Genomic DNA, 15,705 nt, shown 5'->3' on the forward strand with positions numbered 1-15,705 from the left:
ATGATCGTGAGCATTTCTTCATGTTTGTTGGCCACTTGAATATCCTCCGTGGTGAAGTGTCTATTCATGTCTTCTGCCCATTTTTTAACCGGATTGCTTGTCTTTTTGTTATTGGCATGTTGGAGTTTTCTAAAAATTCTAGAGATAAGTCCCTTGTCAGATATGTCGTTGCCAAAATTTTTTTCCCAATCTGTAGGTTATGTTTTGACTCTTTTGGAGAAGTCTTTGGAAGCACATACAATTTTAATTTTTCGAAGGCCCCAATCTGGTTTCTCTTCTGCTGTTTGTCCATTTTGGGTTATGTACAAAGCTGAACTCTTTTATAAATTCTATAAATGTTCTCCCCTGGAATTAATTTGTGTGCTTTTTACATATCTCAAACTGTTTAGCACAGTATTTTTTGCACATAGTTGGTGTTAAATATTCACTAAATTACATTGGAGTAGGAATTACTCAGTTCATTATCTCATTCTAACCCCAGGTACCTCTATAATGTTGAAACATCAAAGACATAAATTCTTACTTCTTCACTAGATTCATCCTTAACTTAGATTCCTTGCTTTTAACCTAAAAAAATCTCAAAGTCTAAAACAAATTCTTCAACAGAAGAAAGATCTTTGAAAACTATTTGCAAAGGGATTTGTTTCACATTTATAATGCAGCTGGAATGTTCCTTAGAAGGAAGAATGGCCAAACTTTGCCTCAAGTACTTCGGTCAGGCTGTTAGAAGAGACTGTTCCCCGGAGAAGGATATCATGTTTAGTAAAGCAGAGGGTTCGCAAAAAATGGGAAGACCCTCAACAAGATGGATTGACAGTCTTATAGCAAGGATTGTGAGGATGGTGCAGCATCAGGCGGTGTTTCGTTCTGTTGTACATGGGGTTGCTGGGTCAGAAACAACTCCAATAGCACCCAACCATCACCACCACTACCACCTTATAGAAAAACATTTAAATAATTAGATACAACAAAACTCAAATGTTTCTTAAACTCAATAAAATATATTTTACCATTTTTTTCATCCTTTGCATGTTAAGAAACTCTATGAGAATGACCCTATTCATAGGAAAAGTGTCTTCTGAGATTATAGGTATAACAATTGTGTCATCTATGTGCAATTAACTGATAGAGATATTTGAAATGTTTTTCAAAATGTCTTTAGCCCTAAAGGGGGTTAAGTCTTTGACAACTCTTAAGAAAACCAAACAGAGGAAGATACACTCCTTGGAGAGAACAATCATGGGAGAAAGAAGGTCTGTTTATGCATAGGAAGACAGCTCAGGGGGCAGGAGCTCATGAAGAGATGGACACAGGGAAGAGGTAACTATCGGGAGGAAGTAGGAGCGGAGTTATTACATTGAGGTAATTTATAGTTAATGTCATGAGACAAAGTGTATGTGAACTGCTGTTTGGAAAGTGAATTTGCTCTGTAAATTTTCACCCAAATCACAATTTTAAGTTTTTTTTTTTTTTTTACTCATTTTCATAATTGTCAAATATATTCTGATTTCAAATCTTAAGATATCATTTTAGAAATAACATTGTTTAATGATGTATAACTAAATTAAAAGTCAACATCTATCAGTTTTAGATGTTAGTCTACATATTGATTTTCTACATTTTAAATAAATGTAATGCTCATTCTCTAATTTTGGTTTATTTTATCTACATGGTAAACCTTATCAACACCAAATAAAATACATTCTATTTTTATGAGACAACAGATTAATGACTTTTAAGATAATATTTTATTAAATAACCTACTAGGATAATAATTACAAACCTTTAGACAGTAATTCCAAGTAGTGAATGGCAATTTCTTAAAAAAAAAAAAAAAAAGACCAAATAGTCCATTATTATGTTTTGCTGCTTTATACATAGAAATGATTTATTTTACACACTAGTCAGTTACAACATTAACCGGCAAAATTAAAAAAAACATTTCTTAATATGTCTCAAAGGCAGAGTGAACAACATAATGATATACTTTCACATTAACCAGTATGACAAAGCTTAAGAAAATTAAGACAATAACAGTTCAAAATACAGTTTATAGAACAGGCACTTTGAAGTCAGGTACTATGTGTAACTCACAGTTAATGTTGCTTGCACATATGTTATTTCATTAAAGGTTATCAATCAATGAAGCCAATGTTCCTTTGATGGAGGAGCACAAACATATTTAGGTTTCAAACACTGTGTTCTGGTTGTAATACATGCAAGACAGACCCTAAATTAGAAAAATCTTCTGAAAGAGAATGACGTAAAACAAAAGCAGCCAGGAATGGAAGCATTTACAAGCATTTGAATAGGCCTTTAAAATGTTAAATCAGTTATTTTAAACCCCCTCATTCTCAGGTAAGGGGTTAAGAGGCTGTGAGATAAATCGTCTGCGAGGGTGAGGATACTGGAGATTGGCAGTGTCAGCATCACAAGAGTGCTCTACCAGAGGAGGAAGAGGAGGAGGAGGAGGAAGGAGCTGGGCATAACTGGACCATCTTGATCCAGCCTGTGGGGAATCCAGAGGGGGAAAGAAATACCTGAAACAATGAAGACAAGAAAAAAACACCAAAACAAAACAAAAACAACAGGAAAAATAAAGGGGGGGAAAAAACAGAAGAAAAAGAGAAAAGCAGTAAATACAAAGAGAACCAAAGAGAAGAAAACACATGCTGGAAAAAAAAAAAAAAAAAACTTTAGTATATTCATGCCAAAATAGAACATAATAGCAAAAATCAAGACCTTTACTCAAATCAAGATTGCTTAAGCAAATATAGACACTTGAAAGGAATAAAAATACAATCTGTGAGACTTAAAATGTTTTAAAAAATTATCAGTATGAATTTTATAAAGACATTAATTTTTAAAATTAAAAACATTTTTTGATTTTTCAAAAACATATTTGAGGCTATCCTGTAAGTTTACAAATGTAGTAAGTTTTTTGTTTCCATTTTAAGCAATGCTTCATTTGTAGCAGCACCAGGCACACATTTTCTAGTGCATACATGATACTGAGGACCAATTAAAATACACCTTCACATAAGATGGCTAGCTACTGGAGCACAATTCTGAACACAATTAATGAACAGAGTTGTTTTTCTACAAAAACCTTAGCATCATTACATTTTGAATACTGGTAAGTAAAAGGGTTAAAATTTATATCATATTGTTATTCTTCTGTTATTTTATCTTACTGGTAATAATTATAAATTTTAGGATAAAGATTTATAGTTTTGTTATCAAGGTCACAGCTCCAGAGAATACAGACTACCTGACAATCAACTAAATTAAGAAACCCCTAGAACATGGAATTGTCCATTTGCGTGTATAATTTTAATTGCTTGTCAAATTAGAGTACATTTCCAAATTTTCATTCTGAGGAAAATTTAAGCCATGTAATGACACCATAAAATATACAAGTACATATTAGAAACATATAACTCTTTAGTGAATACTAATTAAAAGCTTACAAAGGTGTTTTCATTTTACTACCAAAGTACAAATGAAGCAATACCAAATGCTTAATATAACTACAAGCTATACAAATGACTTTCTTTCTACTACTACTGCTTCTCTATTCCGTTGCTAATATTTTTTTAAATATTACAAAGAAATGACAAAATTGTACTAAATGATATGTCCGAAGCAATTCTACAAAGGGTAAAACAAACTAGCATTCCATATTTTTATGAAGATTATTTATTCAATCTTCATATTAAAATGATAAAAATCCATAATTTTAACTTACTATTTTAGAAAATAAAAGAAATAACTTTAGTTCTGCATGAGGAATAAAGTGATATTTTCCCTCCTCCCAACTACTTAGAAGGATGTTAACAATCCTTTTGATTTTTAAACCCATGATAGTTTCAGGAAAATATTTTTAAAAAAACTGTTTTGGTGACTGTCCTAACAAAAAGCCTCCCTATTTGTATTTCAAAAGCTTCAAATTAGTGTCAGTAAGCTAGAGAGTACAGAAAAATGATATACACTGTGTTTTTTAAAGGCCATTTGATTGCATTTAGTAGTAAGGAGGCTGCTGGTTTATCTTGGGAGAGGTCAAACGGTGCTGGAAAAGGGGGAAAGGAGTTCGCTTTCCATTCCTGTGTGCATGTAACAAGCAGCAAAACAGCAAAGTTACTCCAGTTAGCTTGTACTCAGCTGTGCTTTCTGTTAAAGGACATAATACAAATGGAGAAGGGAAAATGCATCACAGATCTAACACACATAGTCACTGGCACAATAAGAATACAGGTCAAAACGTCAAAGCTATTAAAAAAAATACACACACACACAGTGGAGAAAGTAATCAATAAGCAGATTTTTTTTTTAATTAACAATAGTATTCTTTTGCTTTGTGAAGTCATCTTCATACTCTAATCTCTTTCTATGATAACCTGAAATTGTTTTGATGAAAATATGGAAAACTTTAAAACAAACAATAGAATTCTTTATAAAAATATACAATGTAAAAACAGTTAAGGAAGCTTTAAATTCAATAATCTTCTTTAAGATAACTACAGGACAATGTATTCAGGCTGTGTTTTAAAGTCTCCCGAATCATATTTCAAATTATTCACAGAGGCATATTAAAATAACAAAAATCTTACAAATTCACAGATTTAACATTTGAATATGAAAACAGACAACTCTTTAGACCACATCAACTATTTTGTATTAAGATAAAGAAGAATAAAAAATACCAAATATTTCAAAAATCACCAAAACCAAACTCACTACCGTGGAGTCGGATCCGACTCCTAGCAACCCCTCCTTGGGTTTCCGAGGCAGTATCACTATGGAAGTAGATTGCCCAACCTTCCTTCCGAGGAGTGGCTGGTGGGTTTGAACCGCCAGCCTTCTGGTTAGCAGTCAAATGCCTTAGGCACTAGGCTACCAGAGCTCCTATTTTAAAAATTAAGAACTCAGAATTAATCATTTCCTCTTATAATCTCCAATACGGTTTTAAATACAAAAGTCAAACTATTTAACTTACTCTCTTCTATAAAGGCTTAACGTATTTTATTTAAAATTTCAGTTTGATGTGAATAAAAGGTCCCACTACTATCAGAATTGAAACAAAGGCATTACTTATGTTTATCTAAGACTAAAATCCTATTACCTCCACTCCCTCTTCATTTCAGTAAAATCTTAAAGTTAGAAACACTTCTAATGATAAAGTACTTAATTTCAGAACACATTTTAATTTGTTTAATGGCCATAAATAAATATTATGACTGAGTAAGCCAAATACAGAGCTAACAAAGTGACTTTTTAAACTGCAGTGTCGTAATTATGCTGTGAATTTCTTCATCCCATCTTTAAACCATGAAATAATAAGCCTTTAGTAAGGCTACCAGAATGATCTAAAAAGAAGATAATTTCAGCCTACCTGCCAGCAGAAGATCCATTTAACGAATTTTGTAGATTTGGGATATTTGAGCCTAGGGAAGGATTTGAGTTTCCCTGTTGAGAATTCCCATTGACTGGGCTCCCATTACCTTTCAAAATCCCAGTACATTTCCAATTGTCCATATAATTAGCTGAAAGAAAAATGGTCAAATACCGTTAACATTATTAACACCTATGCTCCAGGGTGCAAATCCATATTCATGTCATTAAACTACAATTAAAGAAATGAGAAAGAGTCTACCTGTGGGGCCTCATAAAAGTTAAGTATTTCTGTTCATAAAAAGACTTTATTTAAAAAGTGGAAAGACAGCCTACAGAGTGGGAGAAAAATTAGGGAAACCATATATCCAATAAAGGTCTAATATCCAAAATTTATAAAATACTTCTACAAGTGCCTAAGGCATCTGACTGCTAACCAGAAGACTGGTAGTCAAACCCACCAGCCACTCCTCATAAGGAAGATGGGGCAATCTACTTCTGTAGTAATACTGCCTCGGAAACCCAAGGAGGGGTCGCTATGAGTCGGGTCCGACTTGATGGCACATAACAAAAACAACAACAAAATAACAAAAAAAGGACAAATAACACAACCAAACAAGTGGGCAAAGGATCTGAACAGACATTTCACCAAGGGAGATATTCAAATGCCTAAAAACACATGAAAAGATGCTCAAAGTCACTAGCCATTATAGAAATGCAAATCAAAACCACAATAAGATACTATATTATCTTCATAAAAATGGCAATGAACAAAAAAACCAGAAACTACTAGTGTTGGTAAGACTGTGGAGAAATAGGAATCCTCTTCCATTGCTGGTGAGAATGTAAAATGGTACAGCCACTGTGGAGACGAGTTTGGCAATTCCTCAAAATGTTGAACACGTAACTTACCATTGTTGTTGTTGTTGTTATGTGCCGTCGAGTCGGCCCCAACTCATAACTTACCATATGACCCAGCAATTCCACTCTTAAGTATATACTCCAAAGACTGAAAGCAGAGATGCAAAAAGACATACGTACCAGTACACCAATGCTCATCACCAAAAAAGTGGAAATAACTGAAATGTCGAACTGATGAATGAATAAGCAAAATGTGGTTTATACATACAATAGAATATTACTCAGCCATAAAAAGGAATGAAGCCCTGAGGTATGCCTGATGAATGAACCTTAAGGACATTATGCTGAGCAAAACAGGTCAGACTAAAAGCACAAATACTGAATATTATCACTTATATGAAATAAGAAAATACATAGAAACCAAAAGTAATGAGTGGCTGCCAGGGACATGAGGGAGGAGGAAGCAGGAAGTTTTTGTTTAGAGTGCAATGAAAATATGTTAATGTGTGAGGCCTAAGTCCTAATGGCCTCCAAGTAAATCTTTAACCAGAAGTCTTTAGTGTCAGGGATTCTAACACGTCACATGCCTCAGGGCTTTTATCAGACCCCTCCAGATTCCAGCACGTATCAGACCCCCCAGATTCCGCACATATCAGAGATTTACCTGGCTCCTGCAAGTCTCCCACGCATCAGAGTTTTACATCCTCCTTAGATAATAATTCCCTAACTAGACTTTGGAGCCAGGGGATTCCAACACGCCCCCCAACATCTCAGACCCCTGCCCTAAACCCCTTAGCAACAACCAATCATCTGTACCCCTTTGCCCTGGTGCTACTCCACCCTATATTTTTCCTATAAAAATGTGATAGTAAAAGAGCACGGGGTCTTTTGCCCAAGCCGCTGCGTCGTTGAGAGCAGGGACCCTAGCTCGAGCTAGCAAATAAACTTTCCTTTTGTTTTTACATTATCGTGTCTGTGGTGGCTTCCTCGTGTTGACATTCCTTTCCGAACACGGGCCCAACAAATGGTAATTAGGAAAAACAGAGTGAAAATGGTTGTCCAACTGGAAGAATATAATCAGTCAATGAAGTGTACAGCTATAAACTGATGAAATATGATATTTGTTGTATGTATGTAACAACAACAACAAAAAGATTCTACTGGCCTAATTTCTTTCAGGATAAACAATAAAGACATTTCTTAAATGAAATATTTATCATTTCAGTTTTAACAATTATTTTTAAAAAGTTTTAACAAAATAACTAAAACATAAAGCTTTTGCCACCTATTTCCCTTCCTTACAAGATAGGTATTAGCAGGGAGAATTCTCTAAGCTATTACATTATCAAGTTAATATTGAAATAAAAACTGTCTTCATTATAATGAGTTCTAATTACCATGTATATAGAGAGTAAGAGAAGTCTTCATGGTTATGCAAATATAACTCAGTAAAAGCATCTATGCTAGGAGAAGAATGTGGATAACAAAACCTTTAGGGTTTAAGTGGCTTATCCAACATGGCCTAATTCTTTGAATGCAAAATTGATTACAAGCAATAATGAGCACCAGAGACCCAAGTTAGGAAGCTTGCTGGAGTGGAACTGGGTGGTTCTGACTAAGGCCTGTGGTTGTTGTTATGTGCCCTCACACCTGACTCACAGCGACCCTCTCCTTGGGTTTCCTTGGGTTTCCCAGGCAGTATCACTATGGAAGTAGATCCCCAGACTTCTTTCCGGGGAGTGGCTGATGGGTTTGAACCGCCAGCCTTCTGGTTAACTGTCAAGTGCCTTAGGCACTATGCTATCAGAGGCCTAAAAGCAGAAAAGTTCAGCTAAGTTCTTGATATGAAATTACCTCAAGGGAAGGAAAGTCTGGGCTGGTTCTACCATAGCCTAAGGCTGAATATAGAAGGCTGTCCAGTTTGACCAAACTGTACTGTGGACAAGTAATCGCTCAGTGTAAATGAACTACCAAAAAACCCAACTGCTACCCTACAGGACAGAGGAGAACTGCCCTAGAGGGTTTCCATGGCTGTAATCTTTATGGAGGTAGACTGCCACATCTTTCTCCTGTGGAGCCACTGGTGACTTTGAACCAGTTAAGAAAGCTGTAATTTTTAACCCTACATATGGGATCCCACCCATGATGGTGGGAGAAGGACATCTCTGCCCAAGAAATAAACAGTCATGGAAAGATGTGGAACCAAGCTGCAGCAATCATAATCAATGTCAACTGATTGGACTGAATTCTTACCTAGTGCAATCTTTAAGAAACTTCTAAAATTAGTGACTCCAAAATTTGTGAATTTTGGGGAGTGGCAGAGAAAAAAATACAGAAGTGGATTTTTTGCTAGAATGGGCTGGCTGGCTAAAGCCATTATTCCATAAAATAAGCAATGACTGTAGTCCTATCCTGAGTTTATAAAGCAGTGACACAAGTTACACACATAGTAAATGGTAACTTTTTCTTGGAGACACTGAATATTCTGTTTATATGTTGCTTTGTTCCAGATTGAAACTTAAACACTGATTCAAGTAGTCATTACTGCTATGAAATAGGTAAAATGATGACTATTCAAAATAACATAATTTAATATAAAACTGTATAAACATAATTTTTAAAAAAATATTGTAGTTTACATTTTTAAGTGAAATTCTAAAGTAGAAATATAAAACAATTATTCTTTTATTGAAATCTGACCTTTCCACAATCTTACACAGCCATCATCCCCTGAAGATGCTAGTACTGTCCCTGTTATATTCCAACTCACTCGCCAGACTTGAGAATTATGATTATCAAATTGAGCCACTATATGGATTTCAAATTTTGTTGGTCCACCAGAGGAAGTAAGTTCTTTCCTGTTAATAAAAATTAAATAGGTTATTCAGAAGAATGTCTCAATACTAATTAGTTTTTTCTAAATTGACTGCTACCTCTCATTTTTTCAAACATTTTAGAGTACTAATTATATTCACAGGCTCAAAATCAGTTAATGTTAATCTCAATAAAACATAATTAAAAAAATATAAGTATCTTTTCTTTACTTAATGCCCCATCCCAAAAAGTTATATAAAGTTCTATAGAATGTTCAGTAAAGAATCTATTGTTCGATCAAATTGCCTCTGCTCTCTTCTCAAAAGTAAAGAGTACTTTTAAACTAGTAATTGTTTCTAAAACTCACCTTACAGGCTTTAATGTAAAAATCCTTACGTCTTTGGTCGCTACAGCTAGAATGTGGAATGACCTTCCCAGATTTGGAGCAAATGCAATATCATGTACAGGATCAGTGACTGTCATAAGAGTTTCTGCTTTTGCATACTTTCTAGTGAAAAACAACAAATTTACATCAAAAATTTTGGAGATAAAAAAAAAATCCACACTTCAATGTACCTCTTTTTATTTTTCACACTTACACTGAATGTTTGTTTGAATTGTTATCGTTATGTGCCGTTGAGTCAGAGCCAACTCATAATGACCCCTCCTTGGGTTTCTGAGGCGGTATCACTACAGAGCTCTGGTAGCATAGTGCCTAAGGCATTTGACTGCTAACCAGAAGCCTGGCAGTTCAAACCCACCAGCCACTCCTTGGAAGGAAGGTTGGGCAATCTACTTCCGTAGTGATACCACCTCAGAAACCCAAGGAGGGGTCACTATGAGTAGGATCTGACTCGACAGCAGTGAGTTTGGTTAGTATCTTTTTTCCACCCCCAAAGGTGAAAAAAAAAAAGATAACTAAATTTCCTAAGTATTTGATTGTAAACAAAAGAGTAAACCTGGTAATAGCAGAAATTGATTTTTCTAAAAATGAATATAAAATGAAACTATGACAAAGTATATTTAATCTTTACAATTCAATTTCTCAATCTGTAAGTAGAGTAACAGAAAAACAATGAGGGAGATGACAGGTCAGAGTTTTCTACAACTTGAATCAAATACCATGGATAGAATGAACACATCCCTGTGTGTTGGAGAGGTGCTTAGAGAAACATTTCTGCCTCACCTTTCCACCACCTTCCTCTAAAATACTGGAGCTTCCCAGTATTCTACACTTGGCCATTTTCAAACCCAACAGTCTTTTTGAAATCTCTACAAAGCTGGTAAGCTTGAGTACCTTGCCCTTGATTTCTTCTCACAGTCACCCTGAGCAAGTTTATGTGTGGTCCACAAGTCATAGCATGGGCATCCCCTGGAAACTGTGGGAAATGTAGAATCATGCCCTGCCTAGACCTACTGAATGGGAAGCTGCATTTTAACATCCCTAGATGATCTGCATGGATATTAGTTTCTACAACCACAGTTGTAATACAAATACAAATCAGTAATTCCTAAATCTATTATCCCAGTCCAGTTCCTTCTTCCAAAGGTCAGAGAAAGGACAGGGGTAATAATTAAGAGCACAAACTCTAGTCAAATCGGCTATGTCTGGATCCTTGACAAATGAGTTACTGGCTGTATGATCTTCAGCAAAGTGTCTCTGTAGCACTATGATGGATTGACTTTAAGCAACCTATGACCTCAACCTTCCTTGTGGTCAAGCTCTTGTTCAGTCCTCTCCCATGAGTATGAGCTGGACCTGTGACTTGCTTTTAACCAAACACAGACAGAGGTGAGGGGATAAAACTTGTGAGGACAATACATGAAACTGTAATATCTATCTTGCACAAGCAGCTCTCCCTTGCTGGCTTTGAGGAAGCCAGTTGCCTTGTTGTGAGCTCCCTGCAAACAGGTCAGGTGACATAGAACAGAGGGCAGGTTCTGACCAACAGCGAGTAGGAACTGAGGTCTTAGTCTAGCAGCCTGCAAAGAATTCAATGCTGCCAACAACCATATGAGCTCAGAAGCAGATTTTTCTCCAGTAGGGTCCAGACTCCTGAGACTGTAAATAATACAAGTGTTGTTTTAAGCCACTAAATTTGACCATATTGTTATACAACAATAATTAGTCTTAGCTATCATTCCCATCTGCCCTTTAAATATTCCCATCTGGACTTCCCAAAGACACCTTGGCCTAAGTAGGCCAAAAGCAAGCTTATTTCTCCCTCTACCTTTGCTCCTTTTCAGGTAGTCAAACCTCAACAAACAACAGTAAAATGAGCCAAATAAGAAACTAAGCACTCACACTAGATTCCTTGCTTTCCCTATTCTTCATACTCAATTGTAGACTAAGTCATAAATTCTACCTCCTCTTCATCCCTACTGCCCTAGTGCTGGTGCTTGTGCTCTATTATATTGGGGCTACTGTAATTATCCTTTGATTTTCTTACTCCCAGCATCACTCCCATCTTGTTCATCTTCCACAAAGCTGTCAAGGTCTTCCTACCAAAAGGTAAACACAAACATGCAACTACCCAACGCATCCTTCAGAAGTCCCCAAAGGCTGACAGGGTAAGACCAAAGTCTGCCTTGCCTTCTGACATATCTCCTTCCTACCCTCCACTCCCACCAAAATGCATCACACACCAAACCTGTGCTCCTGCTTCTCACTCTACCTGCAGAACCCCTCCACTTTTCAAGACTAAGGCTCAAAAATTTACTCCTACCAACACTTCTCCTGATCCTACCTATGAGGCAAAATGACCAAGCCCCTTTCCTGCCCTACTGGTCCCAGCACATATACCTGTAATAATTCGTTATTACACTAATCTGTTTCCTAGTGACTGTGAACTCCTATAATGGGCTCTAGAGGCACAGTGGTTAAGCACTCAGTTGCTAACTAAAAGGTCTATGGTTCAAACCCACCAACTGCTCTGCAAGAGAATGATATGTCAGTCTGCTCATGTAAAGATTGTCATTGTCATTGTTAGGTGCCATTAAGTTGGCTGACTCAGAGCAACCCTATGTAGCACAGAACAAAACACTGCCTGATCCTGTACCACCCTCATACTCCTTGCTATGCTTGAGGCATTGTGATAAACCATTGTGGTAGCCTCTGTGACAAACTACCTTGCTGAGGGTTTTTTCCCCTGACCCTCTATTTTATGGAAGAGGTTAAACCCTTGAAAATCATATGGGGCAGTTCTACTCTGTCCAACAGAGTTGCTATAAGTTGCAATCAACTTGATGGCAACAAGTTTACAGGCAACCTCCTTGTTACAAGATTGTAGGGTATTCATGTTATTTTCAGCTTTCAATTAGATCTCTGGAGCTTATGTCTGCTGAAAGAACTAAGGGACAGGTTTCCTTACCTGAGACAAACTATATATTTTAATAAAAAATTGTCCAAAGCTATTTCCAGCAAGATGGCAGAACAGACAGACAATCTACCCAGACCCTCAACAACACAGAAAGGTGAAATCAACTGAAACAAATACAGAGGATGTCATACAGTGAATTACTTGGTATGGCTCTTTGAGCCAAAGTCTTTGTGACTCCCACCAGATTACTGGGCAGAACTATGCAAATATAAGGTGCTATGACCCACCAAGGAGATTAGACAGCTTACTAGTAATGTAAATAAGGTACATGGCACCATGTGGAAGTGGGATCATGGAAATAAGGTGTATGGAACCCTAATGTAGGGATGGGTTGGTTTTGTCATTCTGCTAGGCTTAAAATGAGCCATCCCAGAGGCAGAAGATGGGGGGATCTCATTGCCACCAAGAGAGAAGAGCTAGAGGGGGAATGAAGCATGTCCTTGGTCCCAAGATCACTGCATTGGATCTCCTTGGCAGAGGCAACTGGCAAAGACAACTGGCTGAAGGACAGCAGCAACAGAATCAAGAGGCACAAGACAGAGCCACAGGCTTGCTGACCCACAGAGCAGAAAGCTGAGTGCCTTCAGATAGGAGGGTTGATGGCAGAATGACGTGCACCAAGGTGTACCTATCAGCAGAGCTAAAAGAGCTTTGTAACACTTGCCCAAGCAGGGCAGAAGCCAGGCCAAGAAGTCAAGGGCCAAAGAGAGATGTGCCTGAGGGCATGACAGAGAGGAAACTATCCTGATCAAAGAATTGTATCCTGAGCACGTTCCTGAATGGGAATGGTAATAAAACCCATAACTGTTAATACTGTCTATGAGCTCTATGTGGCCACTGCCACAAATTATTGAACCCAGAACAGATGCAGTGAGTGCCATGGGAGGGACTCTAATTGGTGTCAGAGTTGGTAAAAATGATTGGAGGATGGCAGCATGTCTAGCCTCAAAGGAATCAGGCTTGGGCTGCTGATTGTGATTTTCTCTCCCCCTTGTGATGTTAGAAGAGGTCAAAGAATGCCACCCTCATGTCCTGAGCTTCAAAGGGAAGGATAAAGAACTGGACTAAATACCAACTAGGAGAAGAAACTGAGTAAAAACAGCAAATAAGGAGACAAACAGAGCTGTGGACTGTCAATTGGCATGAAGAAACACATGTGATCATTAGCCATTAGAGAGATGTAAATCAAAACAACAATAAGGTGTCATCTCATCCAAGCAATAATAGCCAAGTTCAAGAAGACAGATGATAACAAATGCTGGCAAGGGTGTGGAGAGATTGGAACTCTCATATATGCTGGTGGAATTTTTAAATGGTACAACCACAATGGAAAATGGTATGACGCATCCTTAAAAAGCTGAAAATAGAAATTTGATCTAGCAATCCCACTAGTAGGTATAGCTCCTAAAGAAGTCAGAGGCAGGACACAGATATATGCACATCCATGTTCATCACAGTACCACACACAATAGCAATGAGAAGGAAACCACCTAACTGACCAAATTAGGATGAATGGATAACCAAATTATGGTACATACACGTAATGGAATACTACGCAAAATCAAAGAATAATGAAGAATCTGTGAAATGCCCACAACTTGGCTAATCTCGGAGGAATTTACAACAAACAACACCACACTGCTGTCGAGTCAGATCCAACTCACAGTGACCCCTCCTTGGATTTCCGAAGTGGTATCACTATGGAAGTAGATTGCTCAACCTTCATTCTAAAGAGTGCCTGATGGGTTTGAACCACCAGCCTTCTGGTTAGCAGTCAAATGCCTTAGGCACTGCACCACCAGAGCTCCTTGGAGTACATGACACCGGGTTAAATAAGTCAATCACAAAAGGACAAATATTGTATAAGTCTACTTTTATAAAAAATCAAGGAAAGGCTTACACAATGGAAGGAAACTTTCTTTGTTGGTTACCAGGAATGGAAGGAGAGAAGAGGAAAAATTGCTAGCTATGTAAGAGACATTGATTCTGGTGAGAAGAAAGGCAATATACCAAAAGTGGGTAACCAACACAATAACACTAAGGAAAAGGAAGACACACAGAGGTGCACAAAAGGTACAGACAGCAAAGGTAAATGCTATCACGTGCACAATATTGCGCTATCAGTAATAACAAAGATTAATCTACAAGTGATTACATAGATAGACAGGAAACAAGATCAGGTATGGGTAGGTGAACAGGAATATACCCATGACTATGTATAGGCTTGGCAAATGATATTGTTGTTGTTGTTATGTGCCATCGAGTCGGCCCCAACTCATAGCGACCCCTTCTTAGGTTTCTGAGGCAGTATGACTATGGAAGTAGATTGCCCTATCTTCCTTCAGAGGAGTGGCTGGTGGGTTTGAACTGCCAGCCTTCTGGTTAGCAGTCAAGTGCCTTAGCCACAGTGCTACCACAGCTCCTAGTCTACATATATATTTGCATGTGATATAAAAGTGTTCATACATATAATAGAGCAAACAGGGACCAAAGTTATGGTAACTTCTTAGCCACAATCAAACATCCTGAAGGCGAGAGTCACAGGGCCTGCGGGCTCGGGACCATGGTCACAGTGGACATCAAGCTCAACTGGCATTAACACAGTACACAAAAACACTGTTCTAGATTCTACTTTAGTGAGTAGTGACTGGGGTCTTAAAATCTTGCAAGCAGCCATCCAAGATGCAACTACTAGACTCTCCTAGTCCAAAGCAAGGAAGAGTGAAGAAAATCAAAGACGCGTGGAAACAACTGGTCTAAAGGACTAGTTTGCTGAACATGAAGATGAGCTGAAGCACTTACTGATGAAGATCAAAGACTATACTGTCTTCAGTATAGATTACATCTCAACAAAAGAAAACAAAAACCCTCAAAATTGGATCAATAAGTGTGTTAGATTGGGTTCTCTAGAGAAACACAAAAACCAGCAAAGGGGAGAGAGAGAGAGAGAGATTTATCTTAGGAAAATGGCTCACAAACGTATAGAAGCTGGCTACTCCAAAGTCCCTGGAGGAAACGTCGGGCTGGCGGCAGCCTTAGCTTCCACCAAGTGCAGGGGGCCGAGAAATTCAAGGCTGGCAGGCAGTACACTAGTTGTTGACTCCAACAAAAGATGAATCCAAGATCTCCAGGCCGAGCGGTGGGCTGCTCACTCACAGAAGGTTGTAGTCAGCAAACCAGGGTTCCAATCCCTCAAAGAATGTCTCTCTTCCCAGGATGTCCCTGGATATCCTGGAAGCAGGCCACACCCCTAGGGAAA

The 15,705-nt window shown here is 37.8% G+C and overlaps 1 protein-coding gene across 1 annotated transcript in view; it reads right to left on the reverse strand.

Annotated features, from left to right (window-relative positions):
- CEP192 (centrosomal protein 192) overlaps nucleotides 1–15,705 on the reverse strand; it is a 308,440-nt gene that overhangs the window by 260,198 nt on the left and 32,537 nt on the right. Inside the window, exons 6-9 of the mRNA XM_007951683.2 lie at nucleotides 9,434–9,574; nucleotides 8,953–9,110; nucleotides 5,393–5,543; nucleotides 2,345–2,540 (exon numbers count right to left, since the gene is read on the reverse strand). Of these exons, the coding sequence (XP_007949874.2) occupies nucleotides 2,345–2,540; nucleotides 5,393–5,543; nucleotides 8,953–9,110; nucleotides 9,434–9,574 (646 nt within the window). The remainder of the gene's footprint in view (nucleotides 1–2,344; nucleotides 2,541–5,392; nucleotides 5,544–8,952; nucleotides 9,111–9,433; nucleotides 9,575–15,705) is intronic.

Source organism: Orycteropus afer, unplaced genomic scaffold (assembly GCF_000298275.1).
Source record: "Orycteropus afer afer isolate SDZICR_OR568_19922 unplaced genomic scaffold, OryAfe1.0 scaffold00307, whole genome shotgun sequence".
In the NCBI taxonomy this organism is placed as follows: domain Eukaryota; kingdom Metazoa; phylum Chordata; class Mammalia; order Tubulidentata; family Orycteropodidae; genus Orycteropus; species Orycteropus afer.